The 26,985-nt window shown below is 50.2% G+C and overlaps 1 protein-coding gene across 1 annotated transcript in view; it reads right to left on the reverse strand.

Annotated features, from left to right (window-relative positions):
- Positions 1–7,897: 7,897 nt before the first annotated feature.
- Positions 7,898–26,985, reverse strand: part of DNAH2 (dynein axonemal heavy chain 2) — a 69,587-nt gene continuing 50,499 nt past the window's right edge. The window contains exons 27-42 of the mRNA XM_087947399.1: positions 25,889–26,005; positions 23,313–23,454; positions 22,496–22,665; positions 22,283–22,399; positions 20,552–20,716; positions 19,067–19,192; positions 18,398–18,546; positions 18,214–18,280; positions 16,799–17,036; positions 15,942–16,090; positions 15,154–15,287; positions 14,451–14,595; positions 10,941–11,140; positions 9,833–9,959; positions 8,487–8,673; positions 7,898–8,034 (exon numbers count right to left, since the gene is read on the reverse strand). Of these exons, the coding sequence (XP_087803525.1) occupies positions 7,898–8,034; positions 8,487–8,673; positions 9,833–9,959; positions 10,941–11,140; positions 14,451–14,595; positions 15,154–15,287; positions 15,942–16,090; positions 16,799–17,036; positions 18,214–18,280; positions 18,398–18,546; positions 19,067–19,192; positions 20,552–20,716; positions 22,283–22,399; positions 22,496–22,665; positions 23,313–23,454; positions 25,889–26,005 (2,370 nt within the window). The remainder of the gene's footprint in view (positions 8,035–8,486; positions 8,674–9,832; positions 9,960–10,940; positions 11,141–14,450; positions 14,596–15,153; positions 15,288–15,941; positions 16,091–16,798; positions 17,037–18,213; positions 18,281–18,397; positions 18,547–19,066; positions 19,193–20,551; positions 20,717–22,282; positions 22,400–22,495; positions 22,666–23,312; positions 23,455–25,888; positions 26,006–26,985) is intronic.

The raw sequence follows: 26,985 nt of genomic DNA on the forward strand, positions 1-26,985 counted from the left end.
CTATTCTGTTCTGTTCTGTTTGTTCCATTCTATTCTATTCTATTCTATTTTATTCTATTCTATCCTATTCTATCCTAGTTTCTATTCTGTTCTGTTCTGTTCTGTTCCGTTCTATTCTATTCCATTCCATTCTATCCTATTCCTCGTCTTCCACCAGGGGGAGCCGAAGAGAAGAAGAGCAACTAAGAGGATTAGGGAGCTGAAGGCTAAAACATATGAAGGACGGTTGCTGGAATTGGGTAGGTCTCGTTTAATGAAAAGAAGGACTAGGGGTGACATGATAGCAAACTTTCCAATATTTGAGGGGCTGCCCCGAAGAAGAAGAGGAAGTCAAGCTATCCTCCAAAGCCCCTGAATGAAGGACAAGAAGCAACGGATGGAAACCAACCAAGGAGAGAAGCAACCTGGAACTAAGGAGAAACGTCCTTATAGTACGAACCACGGCTTGCCCCCAGAGGTTATGGCTGCTCCATCCCTGGAGGTTTTAAACAAGAGACTGGACAGCCACTTGCCTGAAATTGTATAGGGTCTCCTGCTTGTGCAGGGGGCTGGACTAGAAGACCTCCAAGGTCCCTTCCAGCTCTATTCCGATTATGTTATATTCCGATTATGGCCTAGGGCCTCCTGCCTGAGCGGGGACATTATGACCTTTGTATTTCTTTGGCCACTGAAATACTTCAACAAAACTTTCTTGAACTGCTTCTTGTGTCCGGCTCTGGTTGGCACCTGCACCAGGCGAAACCCGCTTGGATGCCTGTCCGTGGCACGAGCAGCTCGGACCGTGCTGAGCTGGACTTCGCGAAGAGGCCCGTACCTTGTCCTCCCGGCTCTGCCCAGCCACCCCGGTTGGGGTGGTTTGGGGCTGGAGGGACAGCAGAGTTTCGAAGAGCGTCCGGGCCTCGGTGATCTGCGAGGCCACGTCAGCATTGGGGTGCTGGCCAAAGGCCTCTGGGGGGTCCATGCCTGGCAGAAGGCTGATGTACTCCTTGTAGGAAGACAGGTTGCCATCCTTGGGGATGTAGTAAGTGTCCAACACCGTTAGCCTGCAGAGAGAACCGAGAGGGCTTAGGAGAAGCGTGAGATACTCCGATCCCATGCAGGAACAGCTTGCTACTCATTGGTCTGCTCAAGCCTTTATTGGAAATAATACTAACAATAATCCGGCTTGTATTGGTCTGCTCAAGCTTTTATTGCAAAATAATAATAATAATAATAATAATAATAATAATAATAATAATAATAATAATAATAATAATAATAATAATAATAATAATAAGGCGGCTTGCTACTCATTGGTCTGCACAAATCTTTTATAGCAATTTTTTTTTAATAATAATACTTTATTATCGAAATAAGAATAGAATAGAATTTAGAATTAGAATAGAACAGAACAGAACAGAATGTAATACAATACAATACAATTTAGAATTGAATGGAATGGAATAGAATAATGAATAGAATAAAATAGGAATAGAATGGAAATAGGAACAGAATAGAAATATAGAACAGAATAGAATTTAGAATTAGAATAGAATACAATTCAATACAAGTTAGAATAGAATAGAATATAGAATAGAATAGAATAGAATAGAATACAGAATAGAATAGAATATAGAATAGAGTAGAATAGAATAGAATATAGAATAGAATAGAATAGAATAGAATAGAATAGAACAGAATAACGGAGTTGGAAGGGACCTTGGAGGTCTTCTAGTCCAACCCCCCGTTCTGGCAGGAAACCCCATAAAAAGGTAGCTTGTTAAGTGTCTCTTAGATCAACCTTAGACAGCCCCCCGGCCCCCAGGTGTTCCATTAGCACCAACAACAGGTCCAGGTCGAACTTCTCTTCCAGGTAAACGTCCTTCCTGCTTTCCTCCCTTCCCCAACCCTGCCAGCTCTTGCCACCTTTCGGCTCCCCTCCCTTCTCCCCCAATACTGACTTGTAGAAGGGGCGGCCACTGTTTGATCGCAGAAGTAGTCGTTGATGTAGGTGGTGAGGAGACGCCGGTCCCAGTCGTCCGTCACGTGGCCCCCATAGTTGACCCCCGCGATCAGGTACTTCAGAGCGTCCCAGGGGGTGTCTTCGTACTCGTCCAGGTAGAGGCTCAGGAGATTCTCGGACACCTGGAGGGACAGGTGAGTGTGGGTGGGGAGGGGAGCCCCGGTGTGATCTCAGATCCAACCACACAACGACACCCGAATGGTGTTTTTCAGTCGTGGCCCCTTGAAGAAATGTGGACTTCAACTCCCAGAATTCCCCAGCCAGCAAAGATTTGCCAAGAATTCAGCATGGATAGAGCAGGAACAAATATGGCTGGACTAATTTATCAAAAGACGAGCTCATCAAAAGCTGGGAAGGTGGGCTCTCCACTCGGGCTTAGGTCGGATGGCCTGATCTTAATCCTAATCCTAACTTGACCTGGCTTGGCGGCTTGATAGTCTGACCCTAACCCTAATGCTAATCCTAATCCTAACCTGGTCTGGTTTAGTGGCCTGATGGCCTGACTCTGACCCTAACCTTAAATCTAATCCTAACCTGGTCTGGTTTGGTGACTTGATAGTCCGATCCTAACGCCAATCCTAATCCTTACTCCTAATCTGTTCTGGTTTGGTCGGCCTAATCCTAATCCTAAACTTTTTGTAGCCTGATGCCCTAACTCTAACCACAGCTCTGCTCTCTTTGCATGGCCTGATGACCTGACCTTAATCCTAACCCTAACCGGGCTCCATCTTGGTGGCCAGATAGCCTGCCCCCAACCCTAATTTTGCGATCCATTGCTGGATCATCTAGGCGTGTATGCCGAATGATCAAGAGGGGATGTGGCTGGCAGCAGAGAGATGGATTCTGGGTGGGGGGTTTCCATGGCAGTCAGCTTCTAAGCCGCACGTGGAGGGTAAAAGAGACAAGTTGTTGACACAACTTTGGCTCCTCTGACAACCTCCCTGCCCAGCCACATATAGTTCTGCAGACATGAGGGTCCAGTTGGTAGAGTGAAGTAGAAGTTCCCCAGGAAGGAGGGGGCACAGGATGAGAAAAGTGTCTCAAAGCCCAGAGATGAAGAAGAAGCGACTAAGGATAGCTATTACCTAGAATCTCCCAGGCTACATAGCCGTGGTGGCGAACCTATGGCACGCATGCCGTAAGTGGCACGCAGAAACCATTTCTGCCGGCATGCAAGAGGTTGCCCAGAAGAGCCCCACTGCACATACGCGCCCCGCCCCGGCCAGCCAGCCGATTGTTGGGTATCCGTCACACATGCGCGGGGGGGAGACAGGCATGTGGGAGATGCGCGTGCAAGCGCAAGGGGTGGGGCGTGTGTGTGTGGGGGTCACGGGCGCATACGCAGAAATGCGTGGTGCATGCGCACGGGGGACACCTGTGCGTGCACAGGGGCAAGTGGGGGGTGCGCGTGCATTGCATCACCCCTCCCTTTAAGGCGACCCCCCACCTCGAAATCGGAGTCGTTGAAGCCGTAGATGATGTTCCAGCCCAGCTGCAGAAACTTCTTGCGTTCCAGCAGGACGCTGTGGAAGAAGCAGAGGGCGAAGAGCAGCTTCTTGTACTTGTTGGGCTTCGTGCAACGGTTGAACTGGGGGTCCGTGATCAGCTGGTACAGCCGCTTCATGTTTGCCTTCAAGCCCTGCAGGGAACAAGCCAGGAAAGGCGGTTAAGGTCCAAAAGCCCGACGTTCTAGATTCTTCAAGGACCAAGGGTTTGGATGGACCAAGAGCCGGTTGGCAGGGGTGGCATGCTGCCGGTTCGCAGCGGTTTGAGCGATCCGGTAGCGCCGGTCACCAGTTGGCCCTTCACTGTCCTATATTTCCTTGGTTTGCAGCTCAGCTGATAGGCGCGGCGGAGTGGATTGCCGTGCCTCGGCTGCATTTTACTCGCCGGTGCTGATGTTAAGCGTGCACCCACAGAACTGGTAGTGAAATATTTTGATTTCCGCTGCTGGCTGTTGGGCTTGGTGCCCCCAAACTTGCAGACTTCAACTAGCGGGTGGGATTCTAACCGTTCGGAACCGGTTCGATAGAGCCGGTTGTTATGATTCTACGCAGCCCGGAGAACCGGCAAATGGCGCCACTGGCTGGCCCTGCCCCTCCCCGTCCGCCCCTCCCCTCCCCACCCAGTTAGTCCTTATCACGCATGCACGTTGCTGGCTGCGTTCTTATCTGCCCGGTCAACGAGGTATTTCTTTGTTTCTCCCTCCCTACGATCAGCTGTGCCGGGATTTTCCTCGCGGTCTTACTGCTTCGCCCAGGAAGCGGCCCTGAGGCCCAGAAGGCCCCAAAATGGAGCAGAGGGGTGCTGTGCGCTGCCCTCCCTGGGTTCCATTTTTTGCCTTCCTGGGTCCCACCCTCCCCAAGAGGCTTCCCTTGGCCCAAGAAAAACAGGGAGGGTTTTTTTTTTTTGATGCAAACAAAGAAGCCACACCCACCCAGTCACATGACCACACCCACCAAGCCACGCCCACCGAACCGGTGATAAAACAATTTGAATCCCACCACCGCAGCAAAGATTTGCTAGAATTCACCACGGATAGGCCAAGAAACTCCTAAAATATTTTCTCTGGTCTTTTTTAGAGTTGCCAACACAAAGGTAGGGGGGATTCAGTGCGGCAGCTTGGAAATCGCAAGTGCATTCCCTAAATAGTTTTTTCAAGATAGTAACTGCCATGCAAAATTGTCACTCTTGACCCTGGTTTCCCCCCCCTCCCACCCCCTGGGTGCATCACAATTCATATCCTCCAATGGGACACATCCATAGCCCGGAGTCATCAATCACCTTCTCCAGCTAGAATTTTTCATGGCAGAAACTTCAGTCACTTAGTTACTATCTTTGAAAAGCTATGTATGGAATGCGCTTTCGGTTTCCAAGCTGCCGCACTGTTCTTTCAAACCCCTTCGCCCCCCCCTCCCTTTCTGTTGGCAACTCTAAAAAGACCATAGGAATATTTTATGAGTTGACACAAAGGTGGCTAGACTACTTCATTCCTTTTTCCTGTTTTTTTGGGGGGGCATAGGGTAACTTTCTTGATAGATGGTGGGAATGTGACATACGTAATTTATCTTGACTTCAGCAAAAAAAAAAAAAAGCAACGGCTGGGTGGGGAATTCTGGGAGTTGAAGTTCACACAAGCCTTAAAAGTCGCCAAGGTTAGACCCCCTTGGTCGTCTCTCTCCTCTTCTGCTCTATAGAAAACTCACCTTGTTTGACCTTTCCTACCAAGGGTTGGAAACTGACCGGTTACACTGGAGGGTGTCAGACTTAATTTCATTTGAGGGCTGCATCAGGGCTGTGTTTGACCTTGGGTGGGGGGCGGGCAAGGCATGGCCGGTGGGGGCTCCAGAGAATTTAACAACCGGTTCTCGGTCCAGTTGCTGGGTGGGCGTGGCCTAGTCCGCCTCCTGCATCATCCTGGGAGTGAAAATGGGCTGTGGGGGCTCCCTGGAGGCCTGTTTTCGCCCTCCACGGGCCTCTGGGAGGCCTGTCATCCACTCCCCCCCGTCCCACGTGCCCCCTGCACTTACCTGGAATCCAAAATGGGCCACGGGGAGACTTCTGGGAGGGGCAGGGAGGGGCAGGGTGAGCCGGTTGTCGGAACTACAGGTTCACTGAACCGGGCGCCAAATTAACATCCGGTTCGCCCAAACCGGTGCGAACCGGCTAAAGCCCACCCTTGGGCATGGCCGAGGCTGGCTGGGTGGGGGCGGCCAGCTCGACACCACTCCCCAAACTGCTGGCACGTTTCCCTCTTCGCATGGGGTAGACCAGGCCGAAGCCATGTGGGGCCGGCTCCTTACATTTTCCCGGATCTTGACCACATCGTGACCCCTGGCTTAAGACCGAGAGAGGATAAAACCACGGGCACATTTGAGGGCTTAGCCTGGGGGGACACTCGGCCTCTTCTCTGGGGGGGTCCTCCGCTCTTACCGTGGGGGCTCGGTTGTCATCTTGATGCCCGCCTGCAGGATAGAGATGGGGAATTCGGGGTGGGGGCTGGAGCTCAGCCACAGGCGGAAGGAAGGATGCGGCTCTTCAACCTGCAGCTGTTCCACCAGTTTGTCCAGCTGGGGCATCCAGGACAGAGACAGGTGGCAGTTGGCCAGGAAAACCCAGTTACCTGTGGAGGTGAAGACCCGAGGAAGACTCACCGAGGCTTCCGGATTGAGGGTGATTGGGACGAAGGTGCCTGTCCCAGTTAAGGGGAGTGGGAAGGGCTGGGCACTCACCCTGGTGGACCCCGTCCTTAATCATACGCGTGGCAATGGGCGCCTGGCCCTGGCCCAAGGACAGGGCGTGAAAATGCTGCGCCATGCCCGACTGCTCGGCCAGCTGAAGTAGGGAAGAGGTGGGGTCGACACCAGGAGACAGGACGAAGATCAGGGGGGTCTTTGTGGTGGAGTCGTCCACCACCTGCAAGCAGAAAGCAGGAAAGGAACAGATGAACGTAGGGCAGGGGTCTTTCAAACTTTCAAACTAAACTTTCAAACTACATGAAGGTAAATATGATAGAGTTGGAATAACAGAAACTTGGTGGGATGAAACCCATGGCTGGAACATACCGGTAGAAGGATACAAACGATTCAAAAAACAACAACAGACCCCATAAAAGAGGAGGTGGGTGTTGCACTGTATGTAAAGGACCACCATATTGCTACAGAAATGCACGAAACCAAAGATGAAAACCTCCTGGAATGCATATGGGTCAATATAAAAGAAAAAGAGGCCATAGGCGTGTATTATAGGCCACCCAATCAAGCAGAAAAAATAGATGTCCTTTTTGCCAGCCAACTAGCAAACATATGCAGGAAACACACAACAATAGTAATGGGGGACTTCAATTATCCTGATTATCAATTGGAAAACTAATTCCGCACCAAGTGAGAAATCAAATAAGTTCCTCACCAACCTAGCTGACAACTTTGTTACCCAAATGGTAGAGGGTGAAACTGGAGGGACAGCCATACTGAAGCTGCCCTCGGAAGTTGTGGGAGCTTCATCCCTGGAGGCTTTCAAGAAGAGACTGGACTGCCACCTTGTCAGAAATGGTGTAGTTCTCCCGCTTGGGTGGGGGGGTTGGACTAGATGACCTACAAGTTCCCTTCCGACTCTGATTATGTGTTATCTGTTAAACTTGGCAAGTTTAAGACTGGTGGACTTCAACTCCCAGAATACCTGAGCTAACATGACTGGAGGAGGAATTCTGGGAGTTGAAGTCCACCAGTCTTCAAGCTGTCAAGTTGGAAAGACCCCTGACGTAGATTAGTAGAGTTGGAAGGGACCTTGTAGGTCATATAGTCCAGCCCCCCTTGCCCAAGCGGGAGACCCTACACCATCTCCAACAAACGACAGTCCAATCTCCCCTTGAAAGCCTCCATTGATGAAGCTCCCACAACTTCCGAAGGCAACTTGGTGGGGGCTGCCCCAAGGAAGAGGGGGTGGTCCACCTATTGTCCAAAGCCCCATAAGGCAGGACAAGAAGCAACAGGTGGCTTAACTAACCAAGGAGAGAAGCAACCTGGAACTAAGGAGGAGTGCCCTGATACTGCGAGGACAATTAACCAGCGAAACTGCTTGCCACCAGGAGTTGTGAATGCTCCGACACCGGAGGTTTTGAAGAAGAGACTGGGCAGCCATTTTCTCTGAAATGGCATAGGGTCTCCTGCCTGGACAGGGGGTTGGACTAGAAGACCTCCAAGGCCCCTTATTCCCAACCCCACCTATTCTCCGCCTCCCATCGAGTCCCAGCTGATGGGCTGGGCCTCCTTTGGTTGCCCTGCAGAGGAGAACGGAGCCGGAAGGCAGGTTAGAGGGAGTGAGGAGGGAAGGGGTTTTTGCAGTATATCTTTCCCCTGCCACGCCCACCGGGCCCCTCACTCACCGACTTCATGTTCAGCACGGGGGCTCGATAAACTGGGAGCCCAGATTGGAGACGATGAAGGCCGTGGCGCAGAAGGCCACCCGGTCCGGCCGCAGAGACCGGACGACCAACATCCGTTGCATTTGGTTGCAGGAGTTCTCCCACTCGCCTGGAACACAGGTGGGGGGGGGGGGGTGGGAGGAGAAGGGGCAGGAGGAGGGCTTAGCGGGGGCTGGAAGAGAGAGAGAGAGAGCCAGTCCCCACCCCTCCATCCCGCCAGAGGGTCTTCAGGAGTCCATGCTCTTGTTGGTCTCGAGCTTGATTTGTTATCTGGCGGACGTTTCATGACCCAACTAGGTAACGTCATCAGTGCTACGAGTAATTGCGGTTTGTGAGGAGGAGGAGGAGGAGGAGGAGGAGGAGGAGGAGGAGGAGGAGGAGGAGGAGGAGGAGGAAGAGGAGGAGGAGGAGGAGGAGGAGGAGGAGGAAGAAGACTGTGGGGTCTTAGGTGCTCTCTGAGCTTGGCTGTTTTCTTGCAGACGTTTCATGACCCAACTAGGTAACGTCATCAGTGCTAAATGGGGAACCGGAGAGGGGAAGAATTCGGCACGGGGGCCACACCTGGCAGCATGGCCTTCTCCGGCTTGGAGCTGGTGTACCACAGGTTCCAGTCCCTGGGATACTGTTCGAAGGAGTTCATGATGCCGTGAAAATTGGTCAGTTTGTCCAGTTCCGTGACGTTGTCCCAGTAGATGTCGGAGAGCCAGCTGGTGCACGGATTGTCCATCTGCCCTTCCCGGTCCAGCACCTGCCGGAGGGACACGGGAAGGGGAGGGACACGTTTGGCGAAAGGGGGGAAGGGATTGATTTCCCGCCAGGGCACAGCCTCGGATAGTCCTGAACTCGTGACCCCCCACTGAGCATGGTTCTGTTCTTAAGCAAGACCGTTGTTAAGTGAGTCTTGCCCCCAATTCACGACCTGTTCAGTGACATGAGCCGGCTGGGTGACTTTGGGCCAAGGACCAGGAGATTGGGAGTTCTAGTCTCCCCTTAGGCATCAAAGCCGGCTGTGTTATTTTCGGCCAACCACCAGGAGACGGCGAGTTCTAGTCCCGCCTTAGGCATGAAAAGTAGACAGGTGACTTTGGGCCAACCACCAGGAGACGGCGAGTTCTAGTCCCGCCTTAGGCATGAAAAGTAGACAGGTGACTTTGGGCCAACCACCAGGAGACGGCGACTTCTAGTCCCGCCTTAGGCATGAAAAGTAGACAGGTGACTTTGGGCCAACCGCCAGGAGACGGCGACTTCTAGTCCCGCCTTAGGCATGAAAAGTAGACAGGTGACTTTGGGCCAATCGCCAGGAGGCGGCGAGTTCTAGTCCCGCCTTAGGCATGAAAAGTAGACAGGTGACTTTGGGCCAATCGCCAGGAGACGGCGAGTTCTAGTCCCGCCTTAGGCATGAAAAGTAGACAGGTGACTTTGGGCCAATCGCCAGGAGACGGCGAGTTCTAGTCCCGCCTTAGGCATGAAAAGTAGACAGGTGACTTTGGGCCAATCGCCAGGAGACGGCGAGTTCTAGTCCCGCCTTAGGCATGAAAAGTAGACAGGTGACTTTGGGCCAATCGCCAGGAGACGGCGAGTTCTAGTCCCGCCTTAGGCATGAAAAGTAGACAGGTGACTTTGGGCCAATCGCCAGGAGACGGCGAGTTCTAGTCCCGCCTTAGGCATGAAACCCAACTGGGCTACTTTGGGGCCAGTCTCTCTCTCTCTCTCTCTCTCTCAGCCCAGCCCACCTCACAGGGTTGTTGTTTTGGGGGAGAATAGGAGGGGAGGGAGAACGGAGGATCGGGTAGGTTCGCCTGTTTGAATCAACTTACAAAGCGATCACGGCGGGATAAAAATTAAATAAAGCAACAAGTAAAGCCAGGGCTGCCCCCCAGTGCCGCCCCCCACCCTCCGGCACTAACCACTCCGCCGCGCAGGAAGAAATTGTATTCGTCCATCTTGAGAGTGCCGGACATTTCCAGGATCTTGGCACACATCTGGAAGCTGAAGAGCAGCTTGTGCCGCTCAAAGAGGCCGCGGCAGGTGTACCTGTGCAAAGGAGACACACCTGGGTGAGCCATTCTTGTCCGGCCATTAGAATGACCCCCTCCCTCCCCTTGCCTCACCAGGAGGACTCCGATCCCCATCAGCCTGCTCCCCCGCGAGGAAAAGAGACAGCGCGTCCCCGCAAAGCTCCGACGCGCGGCTGTGGATCGCCTCAGCTGCCGACTTTTAGCCTGTACAGCTGGTCCTCGACTTATGATCGGTCACTCCAAGTTACGACGGGCCCAAAACGAGGACAGTTTTTACAGCAGTTTGCAGCATCCTGAGGTCGTTGCAATGCCTTTTTTTTTTTTTGGCTGAAAACTGGCATTTTTTCCTCTAGTTTTCAGCCAGAGCTGCGCCCGTAGCGGCCCGCCAGCTCGTTTAACAACCACGGTGTTCAACGACCGTCGTAAAATGGGGACAGAGTTTGCAGGGGGTGCGTGGGAGAGCAGAAGCTGGCTCGAATTCCAAGGAAAGAGAAGGCGTGAAGTGGGCCGCTGTTCCGAAACGTTTTACCAAAAGGTTTTAGGCTTTTACGACCGTTATGACTTAACGACCACAACGGGCAGCCCACATTCTACAAGTCGTCCTCAACACGTGACCACAATGGAGGCCAACGTTTAATGTTGCTAAGTGAGACACTTGTTAAGCGAGCTTTGCCCCATTTCGCGACCTTTCTTGCCTCCATCGTTAAGCGAATCACTGCACAGTTGATCAGTGACCAACCCGGTGGCTTGCCGGCTAGAAGGTCGCGAAATGGAGACAGGTGACTTATGACCGTCATAACTACGAGTCGGATCGCCTGAATTTTGATCACGTGGCCATGGGGATGCCGCCCAAGTCGTAAACCGTGAAAAAAGGTCGTTAAGTCCGTCTTTTTCTTCCCCAGCCGCTGTCGTAATTTCAAGCGGTCACTAAGCGAGCTGTCCCTTCCCTTTTTTTTTGTCAGTGGGGAGCAGCGGAAGGGCGGCTCGGGTGGCTGACCTGTAGACGGCGTAGGTGTGGTACTCGTTGAGGTGTCGGATTCGTTCGTCCAGCTTGTGACTGCGATGGCTCTTGTTGATGCTCAGGTTGAAGAGGTCGATGTAGGCATCCAGGGAGAACTGGTACATGGGGTCGATGCGCCCCATGTCGTTCAACACGAAGAAGAGGATGGAGGCTCTCTGGGCACAAGGCCGGTAGGCCTAGAGGGAACAGCGGAGTGGGGTCAATTATGGGGAAGAACCCCAGTGTCAGGATTCCGGCAATTACCCCCAATTAAATCCTGAGTCTCGAGCCAAACTTCCAAAAAGGATTTATGGGGAGTGAACATGTCCGGCACTGCCTGGGTGTAGCTGACTCTGAGACCCATCATTCCTTGTCACCCTTGACCCTGGTTTCCCACCCCCTGGGTGTATCATAATTCATATTCTCCAATGGGACACCTCCATAGCCCAGAGTCATCAACCATGTTCTCCAGTTATAATTGTGCGTGGCAGAAACTTCAGTCACCTAATTACTATCTTTGAAAAACCATTTATGGAATGCGCTTTTGGTTCCCCAGCTGCCGCACTGGTCTTCCAAACCTCCCTCCCCCCCCCCTCCCTTTCTGTTGGCAACTCTAAAAAGACTATAGGAATATTTGAGATTTCCGGTTTGCAAGGCTTCGGCGGCGGCAGGAATCTGCGATCGTGCGCGGTTCCTGCTGCGCTCGCTGCCGAAGTTCCTCCGATCCAGCTGGATCTGGAGGATATGGTTGCCCCGTAGAGGCAACCGAAGAGAGAGGAGATCCGGGTAGGGGCTTGAGGGTATCGCAACCCCACTCCTCAGCTGGCTAAACTGCTTTTTCCCAAGGCGGTGGAGCGGCGGTCAGCAATGGCCGCCACAAAGAAGCCTGCAGCCGGGTAAGATTGTGCAGGAGGAAGTTGGAGAAACTGAAAGTTTTTTGGCTGAACCGGGACAATAAGGAACTTTAAAACACCCTGGAATCTTAAGTGCTTGAATGATACGTTTCCTAAGAGGATTGGAAAGCGGCGGAAGAAAAGTGAAAGTGAAAGTTATTTTTTCTCACTCTCCCTCCCCATGGAAATAGCTGATGGAAATCGGAAAAACCTGCTTGGGCATAGAAGGTAATTAAATTTCAAAATTAAAGCCAAGAGGATAAAAGATTTCTGAATATTGGAATTAAAAACTAAAACTTTTTCTTTGCTATAAGTGGGAGGGAAGAGGTAAAGAACTTATTTTAAGATTGTATTGAAGGAGACTGCTTGCAGTTTACAAGATTAGGAATAAATGACAATAAGACTTCTAAAAATTACTTTGGGACTGTGTAATTGAATGCTACCCCAGGAAGAGAAAATATAAAAAGAAGAAAGTGCTAAATGAAACAATTTGTTCTGATTTGGATTGCTTTATGACTTTTGGATTTTTGGGAACTATTTCTTGAAGGATTAAAAACATTTGGGTTGTGCTTAAGGGGAAAAAAATGGCACTATCGGTTGAAGAATTGCAAATGGAATTTCAAAAACTAAAAGAAGAGGAACAAGAAGGCAAGGGCTCTTCTGGATCTATTTTTCACTTTTTAGAAATGGCGATTTCTACCTACCAAGAAATACAACAACAAGGAGGCTGGGATGAAGGAGAAGAAGCCATCTTTAATGGACAGACAATCTTACTTGAAGAAGAAAAGAGAAAGGGGGGAAAGAAAACGGAGAATTCAGAACTTAAAAAAGCAACCAAGAAAGGGAAAAATAAGATGAAAAATCGATACAATGTCAGAAAGCAACAGAAAAGAGAAATACAACAGAGGGAAGATTAAGAGAGTGGAGTTTGAGAGATGCGGTGGGTGGGTAAAAAGGCTAGAATTGATAAGAAAGGAAGGGAAAAAGGAAAGAGAAGTCATAAAGGTTTAAAACAAGATGTTAAAAAGCAGGTTTTTTTCAGAGACAAAGGGTAAACTATAATTTAAAAAATGATTCTGCAAAAGTACATAAGATTGTATTGTAGATATTAGTATTTGAAATTGAGTTAGAAAACTGAAATATTATATGAGTTAATAATGCATTAAAGGGAACGTATAAAAATGTTTAAGATTTAACAATAGAGTTTAACTTTCTATGGAATATTGTCTTTACTATTTTATAAACTTAAATCTCTTTTTTTCTTTGTTTTATTATTCTAAAATGTTATACTTAGAATGTACTAAGCAGAATCAGTATGGAAAGTATGTATTATTTTAAGTGTTAAATTTAGGGGAAAGATAAAAAGTTGTCATACTTCAACCAGTCATTACAGGAGAAATATTGTACTAGAAAGAAAAGAAAAATAGATAATTGAAAGAGAACGGACAAAAGATGCAAGTACAATCATCTAAACTGAGATGAAATAAATAAAATAGAATTAAGAGAGTGAATGAAGAGAGAAAATATATAGAAAATACAGAATGTTAAATAAGATATGAAATAGTATATTAAGTGAGCATGAATTTGATTTATGTCTGTACAAAAAGATGTTACCCGGGGTAAGCCGCTTTCCAAAAAGAAGTTTTATGTATTTATGTTTTTTGTTTTGTTTGTTTATCAAAACGTTAGAAGAATGCTGGAAGAGAATAATGAAATTTTAAATAAGACAGATGGATATAATGAATATATATAATTTAAGGCAAAAGAAATATAATTGAATAGAAGGAAAGGGAGAAATAAAGAGAGGTTGGGAAAAGATATGAAGTTGAACAGATAAGATGCATATTAAACTGTGTTGGTATGGAAATGTGATAATTTGGAATTATTCTGTCTTTAAATAAGATGTTTTATTTGTTTTTTTTTATAGAAAAGATGTCCTATGTTATTATTTTACGTTTTGTTTGCTTGTGTATTGTTTTTTAAAATTAATAAAACTTGTTTTTTAAAAAAAAAAGACCGCAGGAATGTTTTATGAGCTGACGCCCGGCTGTTCTTCAGGGAGAGGCCCGTATCCCCTATCCCCCAGCCTCAGAAAGGACATCCTGTAGACCAGAGGGTGGGCGGGCGTGTTGGGGTGGTGGTCTCCAAACTCAGCCAAGGCATGTGGACATCGACTCCCAGAATTCCCCAGCCACCGTTTCCCAGAATTTAGCACGGAGAGGACAACAATGAATGTGGCTGGGCTACCTTTGTTGCATTTTTTTGTGTGGATAGTATAGCTTTAATAGACGGTGGGTGTGCGAGAGACGTAATATATCTCGACTTCAGCAAAGTTGGGGGTCGGGGAAATCACTGGCTGATGAATTCTGGACACTTTTAAGGCATGTGGACTTCCAGAATTCTCTGGCACTCATGCATTTCTTTTGACGTGCATGTCCACCGATGTGCTTATTCTCTTATAATCCCTTCCTCTTGCAATCTCTCCACTGTAGGCAGTAGGGGGGAAAGGCATGGCTGGCTGGGGAATTCTGGGAGTTGAAGTCCACCCGTCTTAAAGGGTCAGACGGTTGGAAATTCTGCTGCGCAGAAGAACCCCAGCAACGGGGTTACTTGCCTCCCGGGCAGTGTCAATCTTGATCTCGGTCATCTCGCTGGTCTCCAGCTGCTCCGTCACTTCTGTGGCGGTCACTTTGGAGGTCTGCAAGGTGTTCACCAGCTGCACGTCGTCCAGCAGGGAGCCGGTGGCTTCGTTCAGCAACCTGCGGGTGGGACGACAGAGGACTCAGCGACTCCTGATCCGAGAGGACGGAGAGCGGAGAGAAGGCGAGAACGGCGCAGAATGACCACGGCTACTCGGGAGGAGAGTGCCCCGCCCCTCTCCTCAAGTCACACGGGGGGACTGAGACATAAGGAGAGGCTGTGGGGAGGGGCATTTGTCGGGAATCAACCCTGAATTTGTGGAGCGTCGAATGCCGACCTTTGAACTTTCCTGGATTCCTGGCATTCTTGCTGGATTTCTGGATAACTCACCTTGCTTCTTTCGCTTCCTGACTCCTCGACTTGCCCCTGCTGGGCTTCTTGCTTTGCAGCCATGGCACTCACAATGTTGGCCTGGACTATTTGCAGCCGGAGGCTGCTGGAAGTGTGTGTGTGTGTGTGTGTGTGTGCGCGCGTGTGTGTGATCTAGGACTTGCCAGAAACAATGGTGCGTTTGGAGAAATTTGGAGCAATAAAGGGGCGGTTTGAACTGCCAGCTGCCTGGGTTGCCCCTGTGCCGCGCACACCTAAGTTGTGAGTTCGTCTCCAAAATGTCCCACCTGAGGATCTCATCTTCCAGCTCCTTCAGCTTCCTCTTGCCGGCTGCAATGTTGAGCACCAGGGAGTCCTTCTGTTCCTCCAGTTCGGGCCGCTCCTTCCGGACCACGATGCCCAGCAGCTGGGCCTCCAGGCCCTGAAAGCAAGATGGCACCCGGGGGTGGGATTCTACCCGTTCGCACCTATTCGCTAGAACCGGTTGTTAACAATCTAAGCAGTTCAGAGAACCGGTTGTGAGAAGAAATTACTGGGCTAATCCTGTAAGGAAGGCAGGAAGGAAACATTCTGGTGTTGCTAACAGAATCTGCCTCTCTGTTAACCCTTGTTACATTCTTGGCAGGACTAGATTTCCTGTCTCTGGAACTTCTCTGGAGTTTTTTTCCCCTCCTTTGCTGGTATTTTGTTTGTGTGGAGTGACCATTCAAAGTTACAATGGCACTGAAAAAAGTGACTTATGACCCTTTTTCACACTTACGACTGTTGCAACATCCCCACAGTCATGATAGGCCAGGTGACAAGATGCGTGCCTCGATGTGAGTGATATTGAGTTGGCCACGCCCAGCCAATAACATGACCACCAAGCCATGTCCACCCAGTCACATGATCACCAAGCCACGCCCGCCACCTAAGCCACGCCCACAGAACCGGTTGTTAAAATTTTTGAATCCCACCCCCTGGAGGGCACCCAGTGGGTCCTGCAGCTATCGCCCACCCCCTCTAGCCCTGGGGCAGGTAAAGTAGAGGTTCCGCCCACGGAGCCGTCCACGGGACACCTGTGCGAAGCGCCTACCTGCTCCTTGACGGCAAAGTTGACGATGGTGGTCTGCGAGGAAGTCTCGGGCGTGTAGTGAGGGTTGGGGAGCTTGGTGGTAAGGTAGAATCGGAAATCGGGGTGGTAGTCCACCTCCTTGTCCCCCAGCCGGATCAGCATGCGCCCACCTGCCGGACACAGGGTGGGTTAGAGGCTGGTCATGGGAGCGCCAGGGGAAACATTCTGACCCAGGCTTCCCCCCCAAGGTCACGAAGCCGACTCCTCGTCCAGATAAAATCCCTTTTATTGAGTGTACAGTGAATTCCTCTCCGGCAAAGTCTCGGCAAACCGTCTTTCAAGATATTGCACAATTACAGGCCTTTGTCAGGTCTGGAGAGTTGCCAGGCCGATATCTTCTAAATGCCAGCTGTAGCAGACAATACCTGGCAAGAAGTCAGGAGCAAATCTTCACCCTAATTAACTAATTGTCTCCTGCAAACACCATTCCCCTTTCACTCCTCGTTATTCTCTCTGGGAGAGGCCTTCATTATACACATGTGGCTTTACTCCTGAGGCAACCCTTGTTCCTCAGCTGTTCCCTTCTCCTGGCAGCTCTGTGCATGCGCACGCTGGGAACAGGCTCCAGCTGTTCTTCTTCCCCACTGATCTCTGACTCCGAAGGCAGCTGGTAACTGTCGGATGGCCCTGGCCCCTTCTCTGCCTCCGACGCAGAGCCCTCATCAGAGCCTTCCCCAGACTCCAGGACTGGCCCAGGCTCTTCCCCAACCTCCTCACTGTCCGAGTCTGCCGCCAGTTCCGCCGGCGGGCCACAACAGGAACTCCTCCCTCCTCCCCCCCCGCCCGGGCCCTGTTCCAAAGGGCACCCCGTCACTCACCCACTTTGGTGACCGACTTGTTCAGGATGGGGGCGAGGGTGGGGTCCAGCTCCTCCTGCACGTTCTGGAGCAGCACTGGAGAGCCAACCTGGATGGCCGTCTCCAGGATGCGCAAGTAGTCGGGCATCTGCAGGTCAATGATCTTCAAACCCTGTTGGGCCAGGGGGCAGAAGGAAAGGGTCCCTGAGCCCGGGGATATCTGGGGCCCATCGCTCGCTGTCCCGTCCGCCACAAAGTGCTGGTGAGGGAACAGGAGACTCCAGGGATCCATGTGGGGCACTCAGCTGGCACAGATCTCCAAAGGGAGGGAGGAAGGGAGGAAGGGAGGAAAAGATAGAGGGAGGAAAAATAAAGGGAGGGAGGGAGGAAGGAAGGGAGGAAAAGATAGAGGATGAAAAATAAAGGGAGGGGAGGGAGGAAGGAAGGGAGGAAAAGATAGAGGGATGAAAAATAAAGGGAGGGAGGAAGGAAGGAAGGAAGGAAAAGATAGAGGGAGGAAAAATAAAAGGAGGGAGGGAGGGAGGGAGGGAGGGAGGGAGGAAGGAAGGAAGGAAGGAAGGAAGGAAGGAAGGAAGGAAGGAAGGAAGGAAGGAAGGAAAAGATAGAGGGAGGAAAAATAAAGGGAGGGAGGGAGGGAGGAAAGAAGGAAGGAAGGAAAAGATAGAGGGATGAAAAATAAAGGGAGGGAGGAAGGAAGGAAGGAAGGAAAGGGAAGAGGGGGAGGAAGAGCATGAGAATGAGAAGGAAGAAAAGAAGGAAGGGAAGAAAGGAAAGGAGGGAGGAATAGCATGAGAATGAGGAGGGAGGGAGGAAAGAAGGAAGGAAAAATAAAGGGAAGGAGGGAGGGAGGAAAGGGAAGAGAGGGAGGGAGAGCATAAGAATGAGAAGGGATGGAGAGATGGAAGGACGGAAGGAGGGAGGGAGGAAGGAAATGGGAAAGAGAAGGAAAGGAAGGGAGGAATGAAGGGAGGGAGGGAGGAGACAGGATTGAGAAGGAAGAAAGGAAAAGATAGAGAGAGGGAAGAAAAATGAAGGAAGAAAGGAAGGAAGGAGAATGAGGAGGGAAGGAAGGAAAGAAAAGGAAGGGAGGAAAGGGAAGAGAGGGAAGGAGGAAGGGAGGAACAGCATGAGAATGAGGAATGAAGGGACGGAGGAAGGAAGGAGATGAGAATGAGAAATGAAAGAATGAAGGAAGGGTTGGAGGGACGGAAGGATGGAAAGAGGGTGACAGGAAGGAAGGAAACGGGAAAGAGAAGGAAAGGAGGAAGGAAGGAGACAGGACTGAGAAGGAAGAAGTGAAAGAAGAGAGGGAGGGAGGAGATGCAAATGAGAAGGAAGGAAGAAGGAAGGAAGAAGGGAGGGAGGGAGCTCTGCTTGTGCGGGGCAGGGACAAAGGGACAAAGGTGGCTCCTCACTTTCTTGGCTTCCATGTTCTTGATCCACTTGGTGGCCTGGCATTGAGGGTCGATCATCAGAGGCCACCTAAGGAAACCCAAAAGGCCACCTTAGAACCTCTTTGATTCCTTGGTGAGGAAGGGTCTCCTTCCAAGCCCCACCAGGCAGGCAGGCTTGGCCAGCCCAGAAGGACCCGGGCCTCACCGGTTCCCACGCGTGACGATAATCCCGTTTTCGGTGGAGAAGTCGTCGGAGGGCAGTCCCTGGATGTTCCAGGTGCGCACCATGGTTGGGTTGGAGAGGAAGCTGTCGCAGGTGAACATGGGCGAGCAGGGCACGTGAAGCTGCCGGATCTGTGGGAGGAAAGCTGTGAGGAACTGAAAAGGACCGGCAGCACCAGTCCCCGGCCATCTTTGGTCCTAGGTAGAGGCAGATATTTCTCTCTCTCTCTCTCTCTCTCTCTCTCTCTCTCTCTCTCTCTCTCTCTCTGGGCACAATGAGAATAATAGTTGCTGAACAAAACTCCATACCGGTGACAGGAAAGGCCTCCGGCCAGTAAAAACTCTGCTAGCTCCATTCAGTTGCCCAGACTCCACCCCGCAAGGGATTACCGGGTTGTTCAATGGTGATGATCTTGGAATCAAGGTGACCTCCCTTGAGCCCCCGGAACCGTCTCCCAGATCCATCACATGAGGGAGGTCCTCACCAAGGCAGAAAGGACGGGGCAAGGATCTGGCTCTCAAAACCCCACCGGAGGAGGAGGAGGACGACAGGGCCTGGTGTCACCAGCAAGAGGAGCTTCTCCAGCGAAGGAGAGGACAACCTAGGCAAGGCCAACTCTGGAGAAGACCAGGAGGTCCCCGTGGGTCTCACCTGCTTCATCCAGATGTGGGAGACCATCTCGTCCCGGTAATTGGACAGGAAGGGCCCCATGTAAGACACAAAGGCTGAAGCGAGGAGACAATCGCCCACCAGGTAGCCCAAATCTTCCTCCAGGCCCTGCGGGGAAACCAAGAACCGTTCAGCTACCCCGGGGGGGGGAGGTCTCCGACTTTGGCAAGGATGTGACCTGTGGACTTCAACTCCCAGAATTCCTCAGCCAGAAAGGAGGGGGAGGAAAGGAGGGGAGGGGAGAAAGATGAAGGAAGGAGGGAGGGAGATGGAGGAAAGAAGGAAGGGAGGGTGGGAGGAAGAGATGGGAAGGGAAGAGAAAGAAAGAGATGGGAAGGAGAAATAGGAGAGGAAAGCAAAGCAAAGGAACAAGAAAGGAAAGGAAAGGAAGAAGAAAAGAAAGGAAAGAAAGAAGAAAGGAAAGGAAAGGAGAGAGGAAAGGAAAGGAGAAAGGAAAGGAAAGCAGAAGAAAGGAAAGAGAGGAGGGGAAAGGAAGAAGAAAGGAAAGGAGGAAGAAAGGAAATGAGAGGAAAGGAAAGGAAGAAGAAAGGAAAGGAGAAGAAAGGAAAGAGAGGAGAGGAAAGGAAGGAAAGGAACAAGAAAGGAAATGAGAGGAAAGAAAAGGAAGAAGAAAGGAAAGGAGAAGAAAGGAAAGGAAATGAAGGGAAAAGAAAGGAAGAAGAAAGGAAAGGAGGAAGAAAGGAAAGGAAATGAGAGGAAAAGAAAGGAAGAAGAAAGGAAAGGAGAAGAAAGGAAAGGAGGAAGAAAGGAAAGGAAAGGAGAAGAAAGGAAAGGAAATGAGAGGAAAAGAAAGGAAGAAGAAAGGAGAAGAAAGGAAATGAGAGGAAAGGAAGGAGAAGAAAGGAAAGAAAGAAGAAAGGAAAGGAAAGGAGAGAGGAAAGGAAAGGAGAAAGGAAAGCAAAGGAAAGGAAGAAGAAAGGAAAGGAAAGGAAGAAGAAAGGAAATGAGAGGAAAAGAAAGGAAGAAGAAAGAAGAAAGGAAATGAGAGGAAAGGAAGGAGAAGAAAGGAAAGAAAGAAGAAAGGAAAGGAAAGGAGAGAGGAAAGGAAAGGAGAAAGGAAAGCAAAGGAAAGGAAGAAGAAAGGAAAGGAGGAAGAAAGGAAAGGAAAGGAGAAGAAAGGAAAGGAAATGAGAGGAAAAGAAAGGAAGAAGAAAGGAGAAGAAAGGAAAGGAAATGAGAGGAAAGAAGGAAAGGAAGAAGAAAGGAAAGGAGGAAGAAAGGAAAGGAAACGAGAGGAAAGGAAAGGAAAGGAAAGGAAGAAAGGAAAGGAGGAAGAAAGGAAAGGAAGAAGAAAGGAAAGGAAAGAAGATGGGAGGGAGGGAGGGAAGGAAGGCCGGCTGAGGAATTCTGGGAGCTGAAGTCCACCAGTCGTAATCTTGCTCTCTCCTTCGTTGCCCAGAGCCCTGAGGCTTCATCCCAGAGCCCAGGTGGGTGAAGAAGGCCTACCTTGACCGTCTCCTCCCAGCGGATCTTCTCCCCAGCCAGGCCGGAGACCAGCTTGTCAGCCCGGTCCAGTTTGATCTCCATCTCCTCGGACTTCTTGCGCAGTTCCTCCTTCTGAGCCAGCTTCTCCTCGTACTCCTTCTTCAGCATCTCCAGCTTCTCTGCAACCTAACGGGGGGTGGGAGGCGGAAGAAGTCTCAAGGCTATCCGCAGACTCCCTTCCTTCCTTCCTTTCCTTCCTTCCTTCCTTCCTTCCCTTCCTTCCTTCCTTCCTTCCTTCCTTCCTTCCTTCCTTCCCTTCCTTCCTCCTTTCAGCCTCCCTCTCCTTCCTTCCCCTTCCCATCTCCTTCATTCTTTTGTTCCCTCCTTCCTTTTCTTCTTCTTCCCTCCTTCCCATCTCCTTCTTTCCTTCCCTTCTTCCTTTTTCTCCTTCCCATCTCTCCTTCCTTCCCTTTCCCATCTGTTTCCCTTCCGTCCTTGCTTTTCTTCTCCTTCCTGCCTCCCTCTCCTCCCTTCCTTCCCCTTTCAAATCTCCCTCTTTTTTCCACCTCTATTCCTTCTTCCCACCTTTCTCCCTCCTTCCCTCCTTCTTCCAGTCTATTCCTTCCTTCCTTCCCATCCTCTCCTTTCTGCCTTCCTCTCTCCTTCCTTCCTTCCCTCCTTCCCCCTCCATCCCTTCCTTCTTCCCAACTTTCTCCCTCCTTCCCTCCTTCTTCCAGTCTATTCCATCCTTCCTTCCCATCCCTCTCCTTTCTGCCTTCCTCTCTCCTTCCTTCCTTCCTTCCTTCCTTCCTTCCTTCCTTCCCCCTCCATCCCTTCCTTCTTCCCAACTTTCTCCCTCCTTCCCTCCTTCTTCCAGTCTATTCCTTCCTTCCTTCCCATCCCTCTCCTTTCTGCCTTCCTCTCCTTCCTTCCTTCCTTCCTCCTTCCCCTCCATCCCTTCCTTCTTCCCAACTTTCTCCCTCCTTCCCTCCTTCTTCCAGTCTATTCCATCCTTCCTTCCCATCCCTCTCCTTTCTGCCTTCCTCTCCTTCCTTCCTTCCTTCCTTCCTTCCTTCCTTCCTTCCCCCTCCATCCCTTCCTTCTTCCCAACTTTCTCCTCCTTCCCTCCTTCTTCCAGTCTATTCCTTCCTTCCTTCCCATCCCTCTCCTTTCTGCCTTCCTCTCCTTCCTTCCTTCCTCCTTCCCCCTCCATCCCTTCCTTCTTCCCAACTTTCTCCCTCCTTCCCTCCTTCTTCCAGTCTATTCCATCCTTCCTTCCCATCCCTCTCCTTTCTGCCTTCCTCTCCTTCCTTCCTTCCTTCCTTCCTTCCTTCCTTCCTTCCTTCCCCCTCCATCCCTTCCTTCTTCCCAACTTTCTCCCTCCTTCCCTCCTTCTTCCAGTCTATTCCATCCTTCCTTCCCATCCCTCTCCTTTCTGCCTTCCTCTCCTTCCTTCCTTCCTTCCTTCCTTTTCCCCTCCATCCCTTCCTTCTTCCCAACTTTCCCTCCCCTTCAGGATCAGAGGAATTCCACAGATTCCCACCCCTCCAGTAGCCAATCCATCCCTCTGTGTGTGTGTGTGTGTGTGTGTGTGTGTGCGTGCGCGCGTGAGTGTGTCAGTGTTTCTCAACCTCAGCAACCTCTAATCCCCGTGGACTTCAATTCCCAGAATCCACGCCGGTGGCCAAGATAATTCTGGGAGTCGAGGTCCACACAAGTTCCAGGGCTCTCCTTCTGCTCGGCGGAACCGACCTCTCGCAGCCGCTCCTGGGCTTCGGCCTGCGCGGCCTGCTTCTCCGCCAGCTGGGCCAGGGCGGCGTTCATGCGAGCGCGCTTGGGCTCCACCACGCGGTAGATGCGCCCGTACATCTGAGGAGGAGGAGGAGGAGGAGGAGGGGAGGCCTTAGCAAGCTGTGGGGGAAGGCCAAGGGAAGGCCACCCCCCTCGCCGAAGACCCCACCTCACCTCCATGGCCCGCACCCACATGCACAGAGACTTGGCGGCCACCGAGACCCTCCCGATGATGTCGGGCTGGAAGTCCGGCTGGGAGCAGTAGGCGCTGATCTTCTTGAGGACTTTGTCGGAGATGTTATCCTTGTCGAAGTACACCAGTTGCTTGATGAAGTTGGGCTCCCCTGGAGAAGCCAGGTGGGGGTCAGAGAAGGTCTGCCATCAAATCATCCCCCCACCCTCTACCCCCTCCCCCACAGTCCCCTGCCCACAGGAGAAACCACCTTGAGGTCCACCCTCTGAGGGTTTATTCCAGGGATGGGATTCTACCGATTCAGACCGGTTCAAGTGAACCGGTTGTTAAATTTACACCTGGTTTGCCGAACCAGTAGCTGAACCGACCGGCTGGCCCCACCCACCCCGCCCCTCCCCAGGAGTCTCCAGGCGGCCCGTTTTGGATGCAGGTAAGTGCAGGGTCTGCGCGGAGGCTCCGGGTGGGGAGAAAATGGGACTTCCGGAAGTACTGGAAGTCCGGAAGCAACGAGACGGCTCCGGCTTCCAGAGAGCCTCTGCAGCCCGAGGGAGGCCGTTTCCCCCTCCCAGAGGCCCGAGGAAGCCTCCGGACTGTGGGGAAGGCGAAAAATGGCCCTCCCAGAAGTTTCACGCCCACCATGGCCACACCCACCCAGCAACCAGGAGCAAACTGTTTGCTGGTATTTTTTGAATCCCCACCCCTGGTTCATTCAAAGGAAACCGAGATGTCCTCCCCAGAGGAGGCAGGTAGATGACACCTAGTTGGACCTCAAGACGGGTTTCCTGGGGACCCTCGTACCGAGCTGCTTCTTGGCTTCTGTCCAGGTGGGCTCGTTGCCCCGCAGGATCATGACGGCTTGCATCACGGTCTCCACCAGGGTTGGTGGCCGGCCGTAGGACTTGATCTCCGTCAAGTCCTTCTTGTTGAGGGACTCCAAAGCCTGAGGAGGCAACAAGGGTTGGTCAAGCACGTTCCAGAACTCATCTCCAGCTTCTCCCCAAAACCTTCAGGGTGCCAACCTTCTGTGGTGGCCCTAGAGCAGGGTGTGGGGGTCAAAACTCGATTTCATTGAGGGCAGCATCAGGGTTGTATTTGACCTTGGAGGGCCAGCCGATGTGTGTTTAGTTTAATTTAGTTTACTTTATTGTTATTGCACATTGTACAATGAAACTAAATACCATCTTCAGTGTACTATACAGTAGAATTCTGCCCTGGGATACAAGCTGTTTTTCAGCCTATTTGTCCTGGTTTTTATTATTATCCTGTACCGTCTGCCAGATAGTAATAGTTCAAAACAAGGGAGCCCAGGATAAGATAAATCTTTGAGAACATTTTGAACTTTCTTAAGGCAGTGGGAGCTATAAGGCTCTTCCAAAGAGGGGAGAGGGCAGCCAATGATCCTCTGGGCAATGACATTAACCCCTCCCCCCCAGTACTTTCCTATCTGCCCCTGTGCAATTGGCAAACCCTACACAGGTGCAGTATGTTAAAATGCTCTCTATGGTGCAGCAGTAGAAGGTCATCAACAGTTTCTCATTCAGTTGTTTCCTGAGAAGCCTCAGGTAGTATAATCTCTGCTGGGCCCTTTTGACCAGGGCTGCAATGTGAGCCCCCCAGGTCAGGTCCTCTTTTAGGGTAACACCCAGAAACTTCAAACTGGCCACTTGCTCCACTCGCTCTCCATTGATAAGCAAGGGCTGGATGTCTGATCTATTCCTTCTATATAGTCCACTATAAGCTCCTTGGTCTTATTGGTGCTGAGGACCAAGTCATTGTCTCCACACTATGAAAGCAACCGGTCCACCTCATCTCGATAGGCAGACTCATCCCCCCCAGAGATAAGTCCCACCACTGTTGTATCATCTGCAAATTTAGCAATAGTATTACTAGCGTGAGTGGGAATGCAGTCTTGCCCATAAAGAGTATAGAGTAAGGGACTCAACATGCAACCCTGTGGTGTACCAGTGTTAAGAATAAGGACTGAAGAGGTATGATTACCTAATCTGACCCTCTGTGAGCGGCCAGACAGGAAATCCATACTCCAAAGGCAGATTGAACGAGAAAGCCCAAGGTCCAGAAGTTTAGACACTAGTCTACGTGGAAGAATTGTGATAAACGCAGAACTAAAATCCACAAAAAGCATCCTCACATAGCGCCCCCTCTGTTCTAGATGAGTCAGAGCAGTGTGAAGTGTGTGTGTGTGTGTGTGTGTGTGTGTGTGTGTGTGTGTGTGTGTCCATGGTAGGCATTTGACACAAGCCCAAGATGCATTCCCCCCACTTCTCTTCTCTCAGTTCTTTCCCTATAACCATTTTCCTATCTCTTCCGCCGGATATTACGGGCAAACCTTTATGACTTATTCTCCACAAAACTTTTTCTTTCCACATTTATCACCCCATTGTTGAATAGCAAATTGCTTTTCCAGGCAGAAAAGCTATTGATACTATTGTATTTTTTTTATTATTATTCAACTAATAAATAAAAACACCACAGCATAAAATAACACGATCATACGAGAACTAACAGCGGAGGCAAATTTCCAGGGTGGTAAATAGGAACGGCCGTCAATGATAGATTGTTGGTTGGAGATGAAATGGACCTACAGTATGTAAAATCTGGCATTAAACTGTATTATTAACACAGAAGGTTGCTTGCTTGCTATCCAGATCAGGCACTTAACTTGAGGCCACGTAATTGTAATCCAGTCTGATCCAGGCCTCCTGCAGGCTTCTGCTGGCCGAAAATGGGCCACGCGGATGTCATGCTCAGCTCCCGCAGGGCCCGTTTTCAGCCTCCCCGGCCTCCAGCAACACTCCGTTGGCCAAAATTGGGACCCGCAGCGGCCCTGTGGAGCTCCCACACGGCCCGTTTGGTCCGGCAGATGCACCGCGGGCCAGTCCTTTGGTATTTCCAAGCCGACCCGCGGGCCAGATTTAAGCACTTTGTCAACTCATAAAACATTCCTATGCCTGTTTTCGAGTTGCCATAAACAAGGGGGGGGGGAGAAATCTGAAGGCGCATTATGGCAGTTTAAAACATTCCACTCTTATCTTTAAAAGATTGTAGCTGGGCTACCGGATCTTCTGCCCTCAAAATCCCGTGAAAATGCTTCGTTGGAGAATCTGATTTATGACACACCAAGGGGAGTGGGGGAAACAGAGTCACAGGCGGCTGTAAATTACGTATGCCGGAGTTGGTTTCACTTAGGTTAATGCCGGAATGTTGTTCCTAATAAATCTTTTGGATTTTTTTTGAAGCTTGGCTTCCAAAGGGAAATCACCGGAACCCTGACACACTCCCGCGGCCGGATCTGGTCCACTGGCCTTGAGTTTTGACACCCCTGCCCTAGAGGGAGGTGTCCTCTTCTCACCTACCTTCATGGCTTCCTCCAAGGCCGGCAGGGCTTCCTCCAGATCCTTCTGGGCATTGTCCGCCAACGCTTTGCACTTGATTTCCTCGGCAGCGATCTTCTCGCTGTTCGCCGACACCGTCTACAGGAGGACGGAGAGGAAAAAGGGGGATGATGATGTCCATCACAGGTTCGGATGGGAAATGGGCGATGCCAACCCTTGGACGCTCACCTTTTTTTTAAAAAAAAATTTTTTATTTTATATTTATATAAATAGAAAGAGCAACATGTTCAAAATCCATATAAACGGTGTGCTCTCCGGCTACAATTCTTTTGAGTAATATTCATCATAGTAATAATAATAATAACAGTATAATAATAATAATCTTATAATAACAGTGCTTTCCCCTCATAATATTGATACAGATTAATTATTAGTACTAGTCAAAATTAATTAAAATTAATAAGCTACATTGATCAACCCTAATATTAAAATTAATCTTTCTCTTGTAGTTTTCAAGGTTGTAACTTCTGTTTCTCTCATTTGAACCCTGGATAAAACAGATCCTGTGCCTCAAAATATTCAGTGTCTTCCTTTAATTTCAAATGTTAATTTAATCATTTCTGCACATTTTTAAGATTTTTGATATTCACTTTTTTTCTTTGGGGATCTCCTCGCCCTTTCAATGTTGTGCGAACATGATTCTGGTCGCTGATAATACATATACTGTTAAATACGCATTCCTTTTACTGCATTTGTCTGGTATGATGCCCAACAGAAAAATTTCTGGTTTTAAATCCATATGTTCCTTTATCATTTTTTTCTAGCTATGTGTGTATTTTAGACCAGTACTCTGTTTCCCTGAAAATACGACCTACCCTGAAAGTAAGTCCTAGCTTGATTTTTTTTTACCCATGCGCCCAATATAAAGCCCCAGCCCCAAAATAAGCCCTAATTAAGATCCCACCCATTCCAGAGTGGATATATAAAAATTAAGCTAGGGTGGGGATGGGAGGGGGTGGAGCTGCCCTACTACTTACCTTTGGACAGGTGTAGCCAGGCCTGGCACACCCCGACACCTGCCTTGCCAGCCTGTTTCTTCTGCAGCCAGCAAGGCTGGC

The sequence above is a fragment of the Notechis scutatus genome, chromosome Z (assembly GCF_049901735.1).
Source record: "Notechis scutatus isolate UNSWTSFEM ecotype Mainland chromosome Z, rNotScu1.2, whole genome shotgun sequence".
In the NCBI taxonomy this organism is placed as follows: Eukaryota; Metazoa; Chordata; class Lepidosauria; order Squamata; family Elapidae; genus Notechis; species Notechis scutatus.